The sequence below is a fragment of the Charadrius vociferus genome, unplaced genomic scaffold (genome assembly GCF_000708025.1).
Source record: "Charadrius vociferus isolate BGI_N301 unplaced genomic scaffold, ASM70802v2 scaffold436, whole genome shotgun sequence".
Taxonomy (NCBI): Eukaryota; Metazoa; Chordata; class Aves; order Charadriiformes; family Charadriidae; genus Charadrius; species Charadrius vociferus.
In genome coordinates this window covers 146,161-160,316 of record NW_009649187.1, presented here as the reverse complement: position 1 = coordinate 160,316, position 14,156 = coordinate 146,161, and the positions used below count along the sequence as shown (strand labels likewise).

General features: G+C 49.2%; 1 protein-coding gene across 1 annotated transcript in view; it reads right to left on the bottom strand.

Annotated features, from left to right (window-relative positions):
* The window catches only part of VENTX (VENT homeobox), a 13,538-nt gene extending 3,776 nt beyond the window's left edge, over positions 1-9,762 (bottom strand). Inside the window, exons 1-2 of the mRNA XM_009888782.1 lie at positions 9,543-9,762; positions 9,123-9,343 (exon numbers count right to left, since the gene is read on the bottom strand). Of these exons, the coding sequence (XP_009887084.1) occupies positions 9,123-9,343; positions 9,543-9,762 (441 nt within the window). The remainder of the gene's footprint in view (positions 1-9,122; positions 9,344-9,542) is intronic.
* Positions 9,763-14,156: the final 4,394 nt, after the last annotated feature.

Here is a 14,156-nt window from a genome sequence, read left to right as displayed (position 1 = left end):
TTCCGATCTAGATAACAGCTGCCAGCGAGGAGGAAAGTTCACACGTATGGCAAATGTCTACAGCCCCTGGCTCCAGCGTGTCTGCGGGGCCGGGGAGACCCCCTTGAAGTTCAAACCTGCCCCTCTCCCCCGCAGGGCAGGGCACGGGCAGGCCCGGCCCCGCAAAGGGGCGTTTAAAGATACCGACGGTGCCGATAACGAGACGGTTTTACCCACTCTCTTTTCAGCCGCGGGGTCCCGCGTTGCGCAGGCACCCGAAACCAGGGACGAGGGATAATGTGAGGCCGGCGGGGCCCCCCCAGCCCCGCCGTCGGGCATTCACCCCGGGGGAGCTGCGGAGCGCGGCCTCCCTGGGAAAAAGCGGTGGGGAGCCGCTATCAAGAAGGCCTTATCCCCAGGGCTGAGCCCTCACCGCCGGGGACCACGGCCGGGCTGCGGGGTTGAAGGGCCGCGGACCCTCTCAGCTTGAACTTGGCGCCGTCTGTCTAGCCAGAAAACGCAACCGACCTCCCGAAGAGTTTAGCCATCAAAGCACTAAGTGAGCAGCAAAGCTCGCACCTCATCAACTTCAAACTATCCCCAATCCACACATCGCTTCCCGAGAAGCCCCGTGCCCTTGTTATGCAGGGAGGACACCAAGACGCCTCCCCAGCAAAGCTTTGTTGGGGAAAGGGGCATCCCGGCGGCTCAGCCGTCTCCGGGCTCCTCTTGTGTCCAACTTACACCCTGCTTTTAGCCACCCCAGTGAAAAAGACCGCACCGACCACAACCCCACTGGCAGTAGCAATACCTGGGTAACACACATTTTAACCCTCAACGCTCCTAAAGACCCGGGTAAGCCATCGCCACCCCTGCAAATGGGTGAATGCACTGACAGGACACAGTTTCCACTAAGCTCCCCGGGGTTCCCTCCAGGATGCACAACTGAAAGGACTGGGCACCATAAACCTGGGTCTAATGGGGTGAGAGCTGGTTTCGTTCTAAGAACAGAGCAATAATCTCTGTTCCCACACGTAAGAGTAGATTTGAGGGGGGTGTGTGGGGGTGTGTTTGGTTTTTTGTTTTCTTTTTTTTAGAGGAAGAAAAAAGTCAAACACCCAAACCAAACCAACTCCCCTCAAAACTCCTCAATTAATAATGAAAGATCAGGGGAGCAAATCATATTTGTGCTACCCATTTTCCTTGTTTCAAGCATTCCTGTAACTCTGTGGCCACCAGAATGGAGAGTGCATTATCAACCCCTCCCGCCCCCAAGGGCCACACCGGCTTATCCCAGCTCTGTCCCCAGGGGAGCGATAAAGCCCAGGCACTAGAGCAATGCAAACACCTTACCAAGCCCACAGAACCCAGGAACTGGATTCTTCCTGGAGCTTTGCTTGCAACACCAACCCCCAAGGGCAGGGATGGGAGAGGCTGTATTTGCCTTGGCACAGCCCTGATAGAGAGATCAGCCTGCTCCTTATGGGATGCTGGGCACAGCCACTAACACAAGTTCCATAGCTGTTGGCTCAAGTCTGTCATTTTGGCTGACATGTATAAGCCAGTGCAAATGCCTAAGCGGTTGAACACAGCTAGAGACCACACTCCCTCCCTGGGTCAGAAACACATACCTGTGGTGTGCTACTGACCATACCAAAACCATCATAACAGGGGAGCATTTAAACCCCATAACATTTCCTAAACACATTTCAGTCAAACAGGGATAGGCCACTCACTGCTCCCCAAAAGAGCTAAGTGCCTGTACATTAATTTTAATAATTTCTGGATTTAATAACTCTTCCCGAACTAGTCCACCTGCACATGGTCCCTCTTTCTGTAGCAAACACAACACTGTACTCACTGTCTCCATCTTATTTCAGGGCAGCCATTTCTGGATAGCCTCATGAGTGGACTCAGGCCCCACCATGTATAAATTCATCCACAGTGAGTTGTTCATTGTAATGCATTGTGTACTATCTGCAGAGCCTAACTGCTTTGCCAAAAAGACGTTTGGAGGTAATACCTGAAAACCACTGAGATGCAGGAGCTCCTAAGATGAGCATACACCTGCCCAGCAAGCAGCGTACTCCCCCCAGGGCGGCCTCCCCACCAGTTCTCCAGCAGATGAAACCTATGCCAAGCCAGACAGCTCTGGGTCCCCTGTGCCCTGCAGCCCCACCCCTGCACAGAGTGACACCCAGGGACTACCATCTAGTGAAGGACACTGCATCCCTACTGCCAAAATTAAACCAGGCATGAGATGACCATTCAGTGCTGTGCCCAAAAAGACCAGGATTCCCCCCACACTCCCAGATGAACATATCTGCATCTGTGGACCACAAAACCCTGGAACAGATGGGGAAGGGATGAGAGGTGTTTTATGGCTGTTGCAGCTCCCATCAGAAAGAGGTGGCAGCTTGAGAAACTTGAAAACTTTGATGACCCTGGATAGAGGCTCTGCAGCTGCAGTTAAGTCCTCCCCTCACCTTGCAGTAATATGGCACTTAAAGGAGACACAAATTTGCTTCTGCTCAATTCTTTTGTATCGCTTGGAACTTTTGTATCATTCAATTGATGTATAATCACAATCAAAAAGAAACTAATTTTTTTTAGGGAAATTAATGTGTTTTCCTGTAGAATTCTGTATACCCAGAACTTGGGGATGCTGTAGAATCTTAGAAATATGTATTTTTCTTACACAATTAAGATTCTCTTACATGATTAAGAACGTAGTGGACTCATTTCTCCAAATCATATTTCAAAATAGTTATTGTTCTGCATTTGCATGTAAGCTTTACAACCTTAAGAAACATGCTTGCTTCAAGAAGTTTACTGGTAACTTATGTGCACTCGTAACTCAGTATGATAACCTGAAATTTAGGAGCAGTGATTAGTGCCAGGATGTAGGGATTACAGCTAAGGTCATCAGGACAAAGTGTTCTTTCCTTGTGAACTCTATGAGACTTATAGGGACAAAAGGCAGATTTATCTCACTGGTACACAATGGGAATATTTCTTTTGGGGGCTTTGTGAATGCACACAAAGTATAAGCCCGTGAGAACAGGAAGGGCTGTAGCAGCTCTACATGCATGGAGGTATTGTTGGGGGGACAGTTCAGCCCGTTATCGAGGCTGCAACATTTCTTGCACCAGTTACGAGAAGCTCACCCTTTACTAGAACCTAAAGTACTTGTACTCCCCAAGAATGCTGTTGATGTGCCAACTCTTTCAACACACTGTCACACCTGGTTTTGTGTGACAGCATATGAAAAAAAAGCCACAGATTGGAAAACAGATGAAAAATCCTTCTCAATAAAAATAATTTCTAGCATAATTGGGCAAACATTCAGGTTCCAAACTGTCCTTCTACTAGCCATATCTGTAAGTAGTCCATGAAAACACAGCATACTGAACAAATTATCATAGCGTTTATGGTAGATGAAGAGCTGATGCACTAGGCCACCAGAGCTACAACCTACTGTGCTATTGAGTTACTGTCTCCATCATAGGCAGATCTCATTTATCATTCTGAAAAGCCCAGATATTTCAAAGTGTCTTCTTGACAAAGCTGGAGAAGTGGAGATGATAGGGGATGCTGTGAGAACAACTACAATGCAACCTCAACCCCCAGGGGGTAAAAAAAAACCACCAACACCCAACCACAAAACACCCCCGAAAAACAAATAAACAAAAAAAAATCCACTCACCCACAAAAAACCCACCCCAAAACACACAATGACAAAAAGCAAACCTCCAAACAACAAAAAAACCCCCACCACATACTCCAACACCACACTGAAACCCAAACCCCTGCTGCAGTTTTGTAGGAGACAGTCTGCGGCAGCCCTTCAGAGGTAAGTAAGCTGGCTTACTGCAGGGAATGAGGTTAACATTGCTGGAAGTATAGTAAGACAAGATATCTGGCCCTTCTCCAGCGGGGGCCACCGAAAACGCAGGACCGTAGAGGGTGGCCGGGCCCGGGCTGCGCTGCGCTCCCCGCCCCGGGCTGCGGGGGCGGCTCCGGGCCCGCGGCCGCTGGGACCAATTAACACTTGTTTTACCCCTCGACCGTAGAGGGTGGCGGGGCCCGGGCTGCGCTGCGCTCCCCGCCCCGGGCTGCGGGGGCGGCTCCGGGCCCGCGGCCGCTGCGACAATTGATCACTGTTTGTACCCTCCGCTGCTCCCCTTTGGAAATGCTAACTAGGTTATTCAGCATCTGCTTTGATGTCCTGATAGGTGCTATTAGATAGTCAATTAGGCATCAACGAGATGGATTGTTTGGGAATAGATGCTCTTCTGTTTGAAGTACCCGTGAACACTAACAGGGCCATCACCCAGCGGCTCCTTTGCCCGCGGGAACAATGCGGGCTGACACACAATAAATGACAAACGCCACTGACTCAGCCGGCAGCGCTGCGTCCTCCTCCTCCCGGCTCACACGCCGCAAGCCCAAATATTCCTGTTCAGCAACGGTGGGAGCAAACACGTGCTTTGCATTAAAAAGAGTTTATCGGGGAAATCTCATTCATTCAGTTCTTTGCGCAACTAATGGACAAAGCGCCCAGATAAGTTAAGCACAAGTTAGCTCGAAACAAAATAGTACTTGAATTCCCATACGCGGCATCACCACATTGCCTGAGGACTTCTGACACCTCCATAGTTGTTCAGAATTGCCCAAGCAGGATAACGAAGCACTAAAACGTGAATTAAAGCACTTAACCTACCTGAATACCAAATAGCTGCTAGGATTAGCTCTCTACTAAATACCACAGAAGATAACACTAAGTCGAGGCCTAAAGAGTTTAAGAAATGGCTATAAAGGAAAAGCAGTAAAGCCTGTACAAGGAACAAGTCGAGACCAAGAGATCTCTCCTCTTTCTTTCTGCCCCCACTTCACTGGGTTTTATCAAGTTAATTGTCATCTAATTGCGTATCAAAGAAAGAGATAATGGGCAGCAATTAGATGTAATGGCCTGCCAGGACGAGATCTCTCCCGATTAGCACACAACGCCGAATAACTTCACCTGGTTCGTAAAGAGGTCCCTGGAGTGGCTCCACAGTGTCTGGGAGCTGCAGGGAGGGGGGATACCCCGACCCTATTCCCAGTCCCCTGTTGGCTGCTCTCGCCAAATTGGGACAGGCGTTAACGAGCGCGGGCTGCAGCCGCCCCCCTGCCATTACCGCTGTGCTAATTCAATCATGTGTCTCCCCCTCCGCGCACACACTGCAGGGGAGAGAGGCTTTGAAGTTAGTGCTCTGTCAATTTTTCCCTCCCACCCCCTTTTCCTCCCCGGGGAGCCCAGTTTCCAGGTTACACAGCCTCTTCCCCGAGAGCCGCCAGGCCCGGGGCTTCAACAGTTTCCCCGCACAAGCATTAAACTGCTCCTCCCCAGCTAATCGACTCGGCTTTTCCATTTGTAGCTGACTTGCAGACAAGGCTTTGTCTTGCCGGAGAGCATTCCGGTACCGATGCTTATTGTGATGCCATTAAAGACACAAAGGGGCGCGCTAGAAACGAAGGGATTCTCAGCCGCGCGGGGGCGGGGGGCGACACAGCCTGGGAGGTTATCTGCAGGGCTGCTGGCCCTCGGGCTGATGCTGGCCCTGCGGCGTGCAGTGCCGGAGCAGAATCGCTTTGGTCTCCGGCGAGGGACTGCCAGCGTGCAGGGGACCTGCGCTGGCACTAATGCACCTTTATTGCTGCCGGGGATAAAACACAGTGGATGAGAAATTCAAACGAGCAGGAAGAAAACATGAAGGGATGTCTGGGTTTCTTTCTCCCAGATCAAAAGGAAGACTTGCATTCACGTTTTAGTAACAGAACTGGACCGCTTCAGCAAAAATGAAATGATTTCACATACAGTTTTCTAGATCACTAGAATGTGGCAGTTACTTTCTAAAGCCGACTTTTGCAGGCAGAAGAGGAATTATTATGTAGATATTCGGAGGAATCCGCTACCATTTGGGACTCAGCCAAATGAGCATCACCTCTCGCGTTCATTTGAGCAGTTGTCGGAACCCGGAAAGTATTTGCAAGCTAGCGCTGCCGAAACACTGGCAAGGCATTTCGCGTGCTTGTTGAGTATACATGTAGCCCAGGAGTCATTACATTAAGTGATCATTAGCACCTTTTCAAACAGAGCCCGGCTTCTCCCTCGCCAGCCGCTCTGCAGCTCGTACCCCCGCAGGCGGGACACCCCGTGAGCCCCCGCTCACCCGCGGGGACCCGCACACACGCACCCCGCAAGCAAAGCCTCCACCTCCGAGATTGCCCCCACGGCTGGCGCCGCTCGGCCCCGCAGCCCTGCTTGTCCCAGAGTGGTCCCCACAACCCCCACGGAATTGTCACACCACGCGTTGTTCCTGCAGCCCCAATTGCCTCCGGCTCGCTCTAAACCTTTGGACGGAGGGGGAACTGCTTTCCGCACCGCTGGATCTCAGTGGAGCCGCGCTCGGGTGCAGGGAGGCGCAGCGTCAGCCCCCCTTGTGCTGCGCCCCCATCTCCCGGCCCGGCGGCCGCGGGGAGCCCGGTGCCGCAGCGGCGCCCGCTCCGCGTTACCAGCCCCGGGGACGGGAGGGCAGATCCGGGCGAGCACGGGACAGACGCCCCGGCAGGGCTCAGCCAGAGCTACTCCCGGGCAACAGCTCACTGTGACATTTGAAAACCAAATTGTGCTCCTGCATCTCCTGTTCCTTATTGCCCTTCATGTAGTGGTGGGAGTCTCCGCCCAAACCCCGTCCCCACAGGTGGGAGCACTTTGTTCTCCCTCTCTCCTTCCGAGCCCTTTCATCTCTCTCTCATTTCCCCCGGCCCCAGCTGCGGTGGTACCCGTTCTCCCCTCCCCTCTCACCCTCCCAGCACGAAGGGCTGTCACTGACCCTTTTGTACGGGGTGAGCAAAGCGTTTAGAGAAGAGGTGGTGTCCGCCTGTGTGCCCATAAAAGATTATAAGAGGATCACCTCACCCCTCTACCACCGTCCCCTTGAAAACGGGATACCCAAACCGAGTCTCACGCTTAAGACCTTTTTATTTTTTCCTCAGATAAACTTTATATTTATTGACCTTCACTGTTTTGCTATTTAAAAAATGTCACCGCTTTAGAGAAAAGAAAATATTCACCATTGCAGAGCTCTTTCTGGAAATATCCCAGTTCCCTAAAGACATTTGAACGAATCAGAGAACTGTAGATTATTTTTTTTTCTTCGAATCAATATAGCCGTTTAGTAATACCCGACTTTGAGAAATAAGCCTCCCTTCAATGGGAATTTTATCTCGTGTCAACAAATTTCCTTAATACCAAATGTATCGTATTCCTGAAGAGATCTCAGCAAGATTGATAGCACCTGAGCCCTCATTAGTTTTCTGAAATTCTAGCATTAGAACCACATTAACTATGCAACTGCAAGCAAATACTAGTATCTCAAAAGGCTAGAAAAATACAGCATGGATTACAAAATAATTAAAGAGACTTCCAAATGTGACAGCTACTTAGAAAATCAAAGGCCATAACCTTCAGCAGCGCATAACGTTGCTTTTTACCAGGCTAGTATACTCAAGTGGCAGATTGGTCCCTGTATACGAAAGAAAATAGATGTGTTCAAGGATGACTGACACAGAACCTTCAGACCATTCATTCATTATATGAGCCCAGATTACAAGTGCGCCGGAAGTCTTCTAATAACCCCCGAGATCAACTCTAAAGTGATGGAAATTTTTATTGCTCTTTTTATGTTAGTTGACAATTGACTTTGAAAGATTTGTGGCAACTTACATCTGTCAAGGATCATTTCTCAGAGCCATTTCTCTAGTCTGAAGTCAGACTATTTTGATCTTAAAATTTTCTAGAGCACTATTCAAATAAAAAAAAAGGTGCATAGCACGATGGTAACAATTTTACCACCATTTAGGGGAAACCAGCTTTGGAATGTTGCATTTATTTTGATAATCACCCTCATACCCCATTAGGTGTGAGATGCCAAGATACTATTTTGTTGATAAGAAGTTTCAAGGCTAGATTCTTTCCAAGATCTGTTTAGTACTAATCTACTGAGGATGCACATGAAAGTGTGGAGATACAATTACATATTTATTTCGAAACAAAATTTTTACATCTTAAAATCATATTCTATATGTTATTTAAGAGCTCCAACAGAAGTGTACCCATGCTGCTACTACAGCAAGCCCAGTATTAAGTATCAGTTACAGGCGCACCCACATATTTGGATAAAAGCGCAGTCCCATCAGAGAAAGCACCACTTAGGAAGTGGCTGAAGGGGTTGGATACCTACTTTAGAGGACAGGGATATTCACTCTTTTTTTGCACTCACCCTCAATAAATTGCAGGGGGCCAGAACAGCTCTAGAGAATAAGGAGGCTATGCTTCCTTTAATGAAGAGGACCTCTCTTTTAGGGCAGGATAAATAGCTCCACAAGGAATTCACATGAAAGCTGGAAAAACTTTCAGTTTATTAAAAGATTCCATTTATATTAGTGTTTGCCCCACTGTGTTTCTATTTTACACAGTTGCCTATAAATGCAGGGCTCTGAAGTCCATGATCCACATCCAGATTGTCCAGTCTGTCTCTGTAAAATATTTTGCTCAGTGCTGCATCATAACTCCATCAGGCACTTACAGACAAGGGCAGCCCAGATAGCTGTCAGTAGTGCAAATCCTCCTTTGTCATAGTCCATATTAGAGGGTCAGACACCCAGCAAGAAAGCTCTGGGATCCCTGTACCCTACAAAGCAGGGTGCAGCCCAAAAGCCCACAGGCTGTGCTCTGCAGGCGCTGCTGAGGTCCAGGCTGGGTGTTGGCAGCGCCGTCAAGGTGAAGCCCCCAGAGGCAGTCCCTTGCCGGGCCAGAGGTGGTGGCCGGGCCACGTATGTGAGCGGTAAGGGCACAACGCCGCTCTGAGGTCCGTAAGGGAGAGGGGGGCTGCAGAAAGGCTCCGTCCTCAGCTCCTGCAGCTGCCGCTTGAGCTTCATCCTGCGGTTCTGAAACCAGGTCTTGATCTAGGGGAAAGGGGAGGCGGGAGGAAGGAGAGATGAGGTTACCCAGCCCATGCCGTGCCCCATGCCCAAGCCATTGCCCACGCCGCGGCCCGAGACCCCCCCATACCATTGCCGCCCCCCCCCGCGCTCACCTGCACCTCCGAGAGCCCCATCCTGCCCGCCAGCCGCCGCCGCTCGGCGGCCCCCAGGTACTGCTGCCGCTGGAAGGAGCTCTCCAGGGTGCTGAGCTGCTCCGCGCTGAAGGCCGTGCGCAGCCGCCGCCCGCCCCTGCCGCCGGGCTCCTCGGGACCCGGGCACTCGGGACCCCCCTCCGGCGGGGGCTGCTCCGCTCCCCACGGCCGCTCGCCTGCTCCTGGGCACAAGGGAGAGGGAGAAAGGGGTCAGCCAGGCCCGGGAAACGCGGGGGTGCCCGCCCGCCTCCCTGGCCTCCGGGCGGCCACCGCACGGTTGGTGCTTAGCCCGGCCCTGGAGGCGGCGCGGGTCCCGTCCGTCCTCCCCCTCCCAGCGCGGGAGCACGGGGATGCCCCGACGGCCGCGGAGACCGCGGTTACCTGCAGCGGGGGGGGTCGCCAAGCGCTCCCTGCTCCTGCCGCCTGTCCCGGCCCGCGGGCCGGCGGACTGCTCCTTTCCCCGTTCGCTCAAGCCGGGGCTGGGGCCGGGCCGGTGGCCCAGGGCCGCCGAGGATGATGGGTGCTGGGAGCCCTCGGTGGGGCTCTTGAGGGCCTGGCTGCTCTGGGACAACCACTCCACAGAGAAAGGGGCCTTGGTCATCCTGCCTTGTTTCGGTGATACCAGGAAGGAGGGTGTCGGGGAGCACGGCTCCTCCTTTATACCCCAAGTCCCGGAGGAAAACGTTGTTTGTGTAAATACACATCAAAGGGCCAGATAAGTATCATCTAATTGCCATCAGTCCTCCCCCCCAACAAAAGATACCGTTCACACATTGCCACAGTTCGCAGAGGCTCGGCTCCGCCGTGTCTGCCCCTGGAGGAGTTCGCTCCGCCGTCAGTGATTTACAGCTCTTGTTACATCCTATCCCCATGCAAATGGCATTTATAGAGCTGAGCGGCCTCAAACGGCGCTGGGGAATGCACCCCCGGGGGAGCGCACAGGGACCAGCATCCCCAGACGCTGGCGGGAGAGGGGACGCTGATGCTCTCGATCCCACTTCCCCTAGAGTTGGCTTTTTCATTCCTTTTCAAGCAGAAGAGCCACTGTCTTAAGGGATCTTCTCAAGCCTGCTCCTCTGTGGCCTGAGCACTGTGTTGTCGAGACAGCCTGAGGCAAGCAAGGGGGTAAAATCACTCATTGCATTCTCCTGGGACTGCAGCATCAGGTTATAAGCACCAGGCACGGGGTGAGGGGTTTGGAGGAGAAGGCTGTGAAACAGAGAACGGTAAAGGTCAAGGCTGTTCGGTTGTACCAATCGGTTGGCTCCTGGCTGCTTAGATAAAGTATGTTTTCTGGAATAAAGAGTCAGAAAAAGACGATTGCCTTAGAATTAACATTCTGCTGAGATTTTTTGCCGAAGTTATAGAATTCATGTCATATCTTCCCTCCAGATCTCTTGCAGCTGTGCAGGTCACACAGGTTTCTCTGCTATCTTGCTCCCCTGCCTTTCCTCTTATTACCTTATGCATGTCTTTCAGAAGTGTTCCAATCTCATCTTTGGGTTATGTGTGCAACAGGAACACTTGGCTGCTGCAGTAATTCCCTTGTAGTGTATTGACTAAAGGTTCCTAGTGTTTTACGGGCAGTTTTTCACTGTGGGATAACCATGAATTCCCTCCCATCCCCTTCCCCGCACCTCCCACTCCCAACCCCCCCACCCGCGTGCAAGTACAGAGTGGGTCTACGGCACCACTGATAACTCCTATCACACTCCTGCTTGGCACCAGTCTGCTTCCAGAAATCAAGACTGATGTCTGATTTGTCTGTCCTTGTTCCTGTTTTCTGCCTTACACTCACCCTCTACCACCTGCACACAAGCCCCACTGTCCATTTACTCTGTGACTTGGGCTGTTATTCTGCCACTCCTGCCAGATTTCTCAGCATCCACTGTCTTCTGTGACCACAGCTAATGTAACCATGCCTCTCTCTATTTCTTTGGCTGTTAGTGAGGTAGAGGCTTGAAGACTGAACTCCTACTCAATTATTTAGTTTATGTATAAATCTTTCAATGTATTCAATTTTAATCTTATAAAAATATATCTTTTGCTTTATATTAATACAGTAAAATGTTTTACTCAAACGTCTTAATCTATCTTTTCCTAAAACCTACATTTCAGCTGGAGTCCACTCAAAATATGGTTGCTATATCCATTCATCTATCTCAAAATCCTACTGTTTTCTGCTTACTAGCAAATAGTTTCATTGAACGATGTTCAAGTTTGACTTGTGAGCCCCTTCTAAGCTGTCTCTCCTTACTTGCTCATTTTCATGGCATAGTCTGAGGCCTCTTCTGCTTTACCAGTGATGCCACTGTTCAAGAGTTTGACTGTCTCTGACCAACAAAAATACAAATATTGTTGTCACCTTTATTTAAAGGTGGCTAATAACTGATCTTGAACCTGTGGGTGCTACCACAACCAGACATGACTGTAGTCCTCCTGGAGCCCTTTGTTTCTGGTTTGTGTAGGTAGGGATTGACTCTGCAGCCTGAACTACAGCAATAGCCAGCACCCACTAAACAAGCTCCCTGGAGGAAATCAAGGGAACTACCGTTAAAATGTCTGAACAAGCTTCCTGGAGGAAACTAAGGGAACTGGTGTAAAACTGTCTGAACTAAATGACCAGTCCCTTGAATTAGCTGTATTTAACACGTGGCCTGGAAGCAGCCTTCCCAGTCAGAACTGGGAATACTAGCGCCGTTGCCTGCCTGGAGAATCCTGCCAAGCCTCCTCTGCAGTCAGGCAAAATGCCTTCCTCAAGGACTAAATTGTCATGAACATCAGAAAAAAGGAAGTGTAATTTTCCTGCGACTTTCCTTCTCAATTTGAATCTCTCTGATTACTTTAATGGCATTCTGCATCGCAGATGGGGCAAGATCCCATCCCAAGGAGATAAATGTCCCTTGTGTCCAGAATTATTTCCATTCCTAGTGTCTACATAATACTATAGACACATATGAATGTAAATAATATATGCTACTTACATACTTATATATAACATATATACTTATATATTGATATACAAATATTTTTTAGAAAAAGTATAAAACAGTCTATCTGTATGACATTATTTTTCCCAGATTTATTTTAAGTCAATGAATAAATGTACTTCGCAAGCTATTCAATAGGACAAAAAGAATACATGACATATGATGGTGTGCTAAAAAATAGAAAATCTCGGGTTTTAGCATCCACTGCTACATCTGTCACACAGTTTCTTTACAGATTTTAAGACATTTTCACCATCTGAGCTGCAAATTACATCTTTATACACTGCTGGTTTATTAATTGCATTTTATTGAGGCAAATGTCACAGCCAAAAGATGGTGTCAAATGTTGAGCTCTCTGAGATACAAATTGATCACGTTGTGACAAGGTTAAACCAAATCTCATTTCCACTATGCATAAAATGTGTAAGTATCCTGGATAGATGGCAGATGACTTCTGGATGTAATGACTGCTACAATATTTAACAGCTGCTAGTTTAATTTTATCTAAAATTCTTAAGCTGCCTTCTTTCTGTTTCTATGCATTATTCATTTGGTGTTTGTTTGAAAACCTCCTGCTAAACTGTGATTCAGAAATAGCATGGTTAAGATCAAGAGATGTTGTTAATGGGATGAAAACCTGCTTTTTCTAAAGTCCTCGGGAATTTGTCAGAGAGTAGAGCAGGGACAGATAGGACCATTCCCTCTGCTGCTACAAGGAGGTCGAGACAAAGAGCTCAGACGTGCCTACATGACTGCCACTAGCAGAAGTCTTAAGATCCATTTACTGAAGGCAATGACAATACCTTATGCAGATGTTTGTACAATACATAGTTGCTCTCTTTGGGGAGTCAGCATCTTCCCCATGAAAATAAGGACCATCAGCTTCCTGAGGACCAAAGGATTCTGAGGATCATAATGCTAAATATCAGCCCAGGCCAGGACATTTTGTGGGAGGCGATATAGAAGGGAACATTTTAGCATTCAGGGGAATTAAAATGAGCTGAGTTTTGTCATTTGACACTGATCCTGATATTTCTTGTGAGCAGCAGCTGCATTCAAAGATGCCAAAAAGTGGCTTTATAGATGCCTGGCTGGGACAAGTGGGATGGGATCAAGATAATGGTGCTTATGCAAGGCAGCCCTGCAGAAATGTATACACACAACACTGGTCTTTGGCTGAGGAGGTTCTGCAGAACTGGCTAGTCCTGCCTGGATGCCTATCAGGCAGTTGAGAAACGGATAGATTTTGGGATAACAGCCCAGCCTTTGAGAATGAATTGCTACTCCACCTCTTCCAGCCCAAAGGCCAGCTCTGCCCTAGTAAGCCAGTGCTGAGCCCTGCAGAGGGGCAGGACCGTGCTCTGAGATATCCCCTTACTATTGAAGCTTTGAAGGAACTGAAGAGAGAGAAACCTTGGGTTACCCACAGGTACTGGAGAAAACTGCCACCATTTCATATTGCTACAGTGTGGGGACACAAGACCAAAGAAGGGGACTGTGATTTTTTAACAGCAGGTGACCCTTTCTCATAACAGTGGAGAGTCCTGTGAGAGTAGAGTAGAGGGTCCTTGGGAGTAGCTAGGTGGCGATGCAATTTAAAGAGTAAAAAAGGCAGCTTATGACACGCAGGGGGATGCGTTCATCTGTGGGAATGTGGATTTCCTGTGAAGGTCTGCCCAGCGAGGCAGGGGCTACTGGCATCTGCTGCACAATTTATATGGTCTTGCCCTGGCATGTTTATCCAACCATTGTAATTTCAGAGAAATCACTCTTTAGGACTCAAAAGCCTTACAAATGGCCTCTAACCAATTTCTTTATTATCAATTACTATAATCTTTCCTCTTTGACAGAATAAGACCTACTTTTCCATGAGGAATAAAAAGACCATATGTGCAGAAATACCAGGAGGGCCTGGAATAAACAGAGTGACAATGCATAGATGAAAATTAAATGGCTCATCATGCTTGGAATTGATCTAAATCAACACAGCACTCAAAATGCCAAG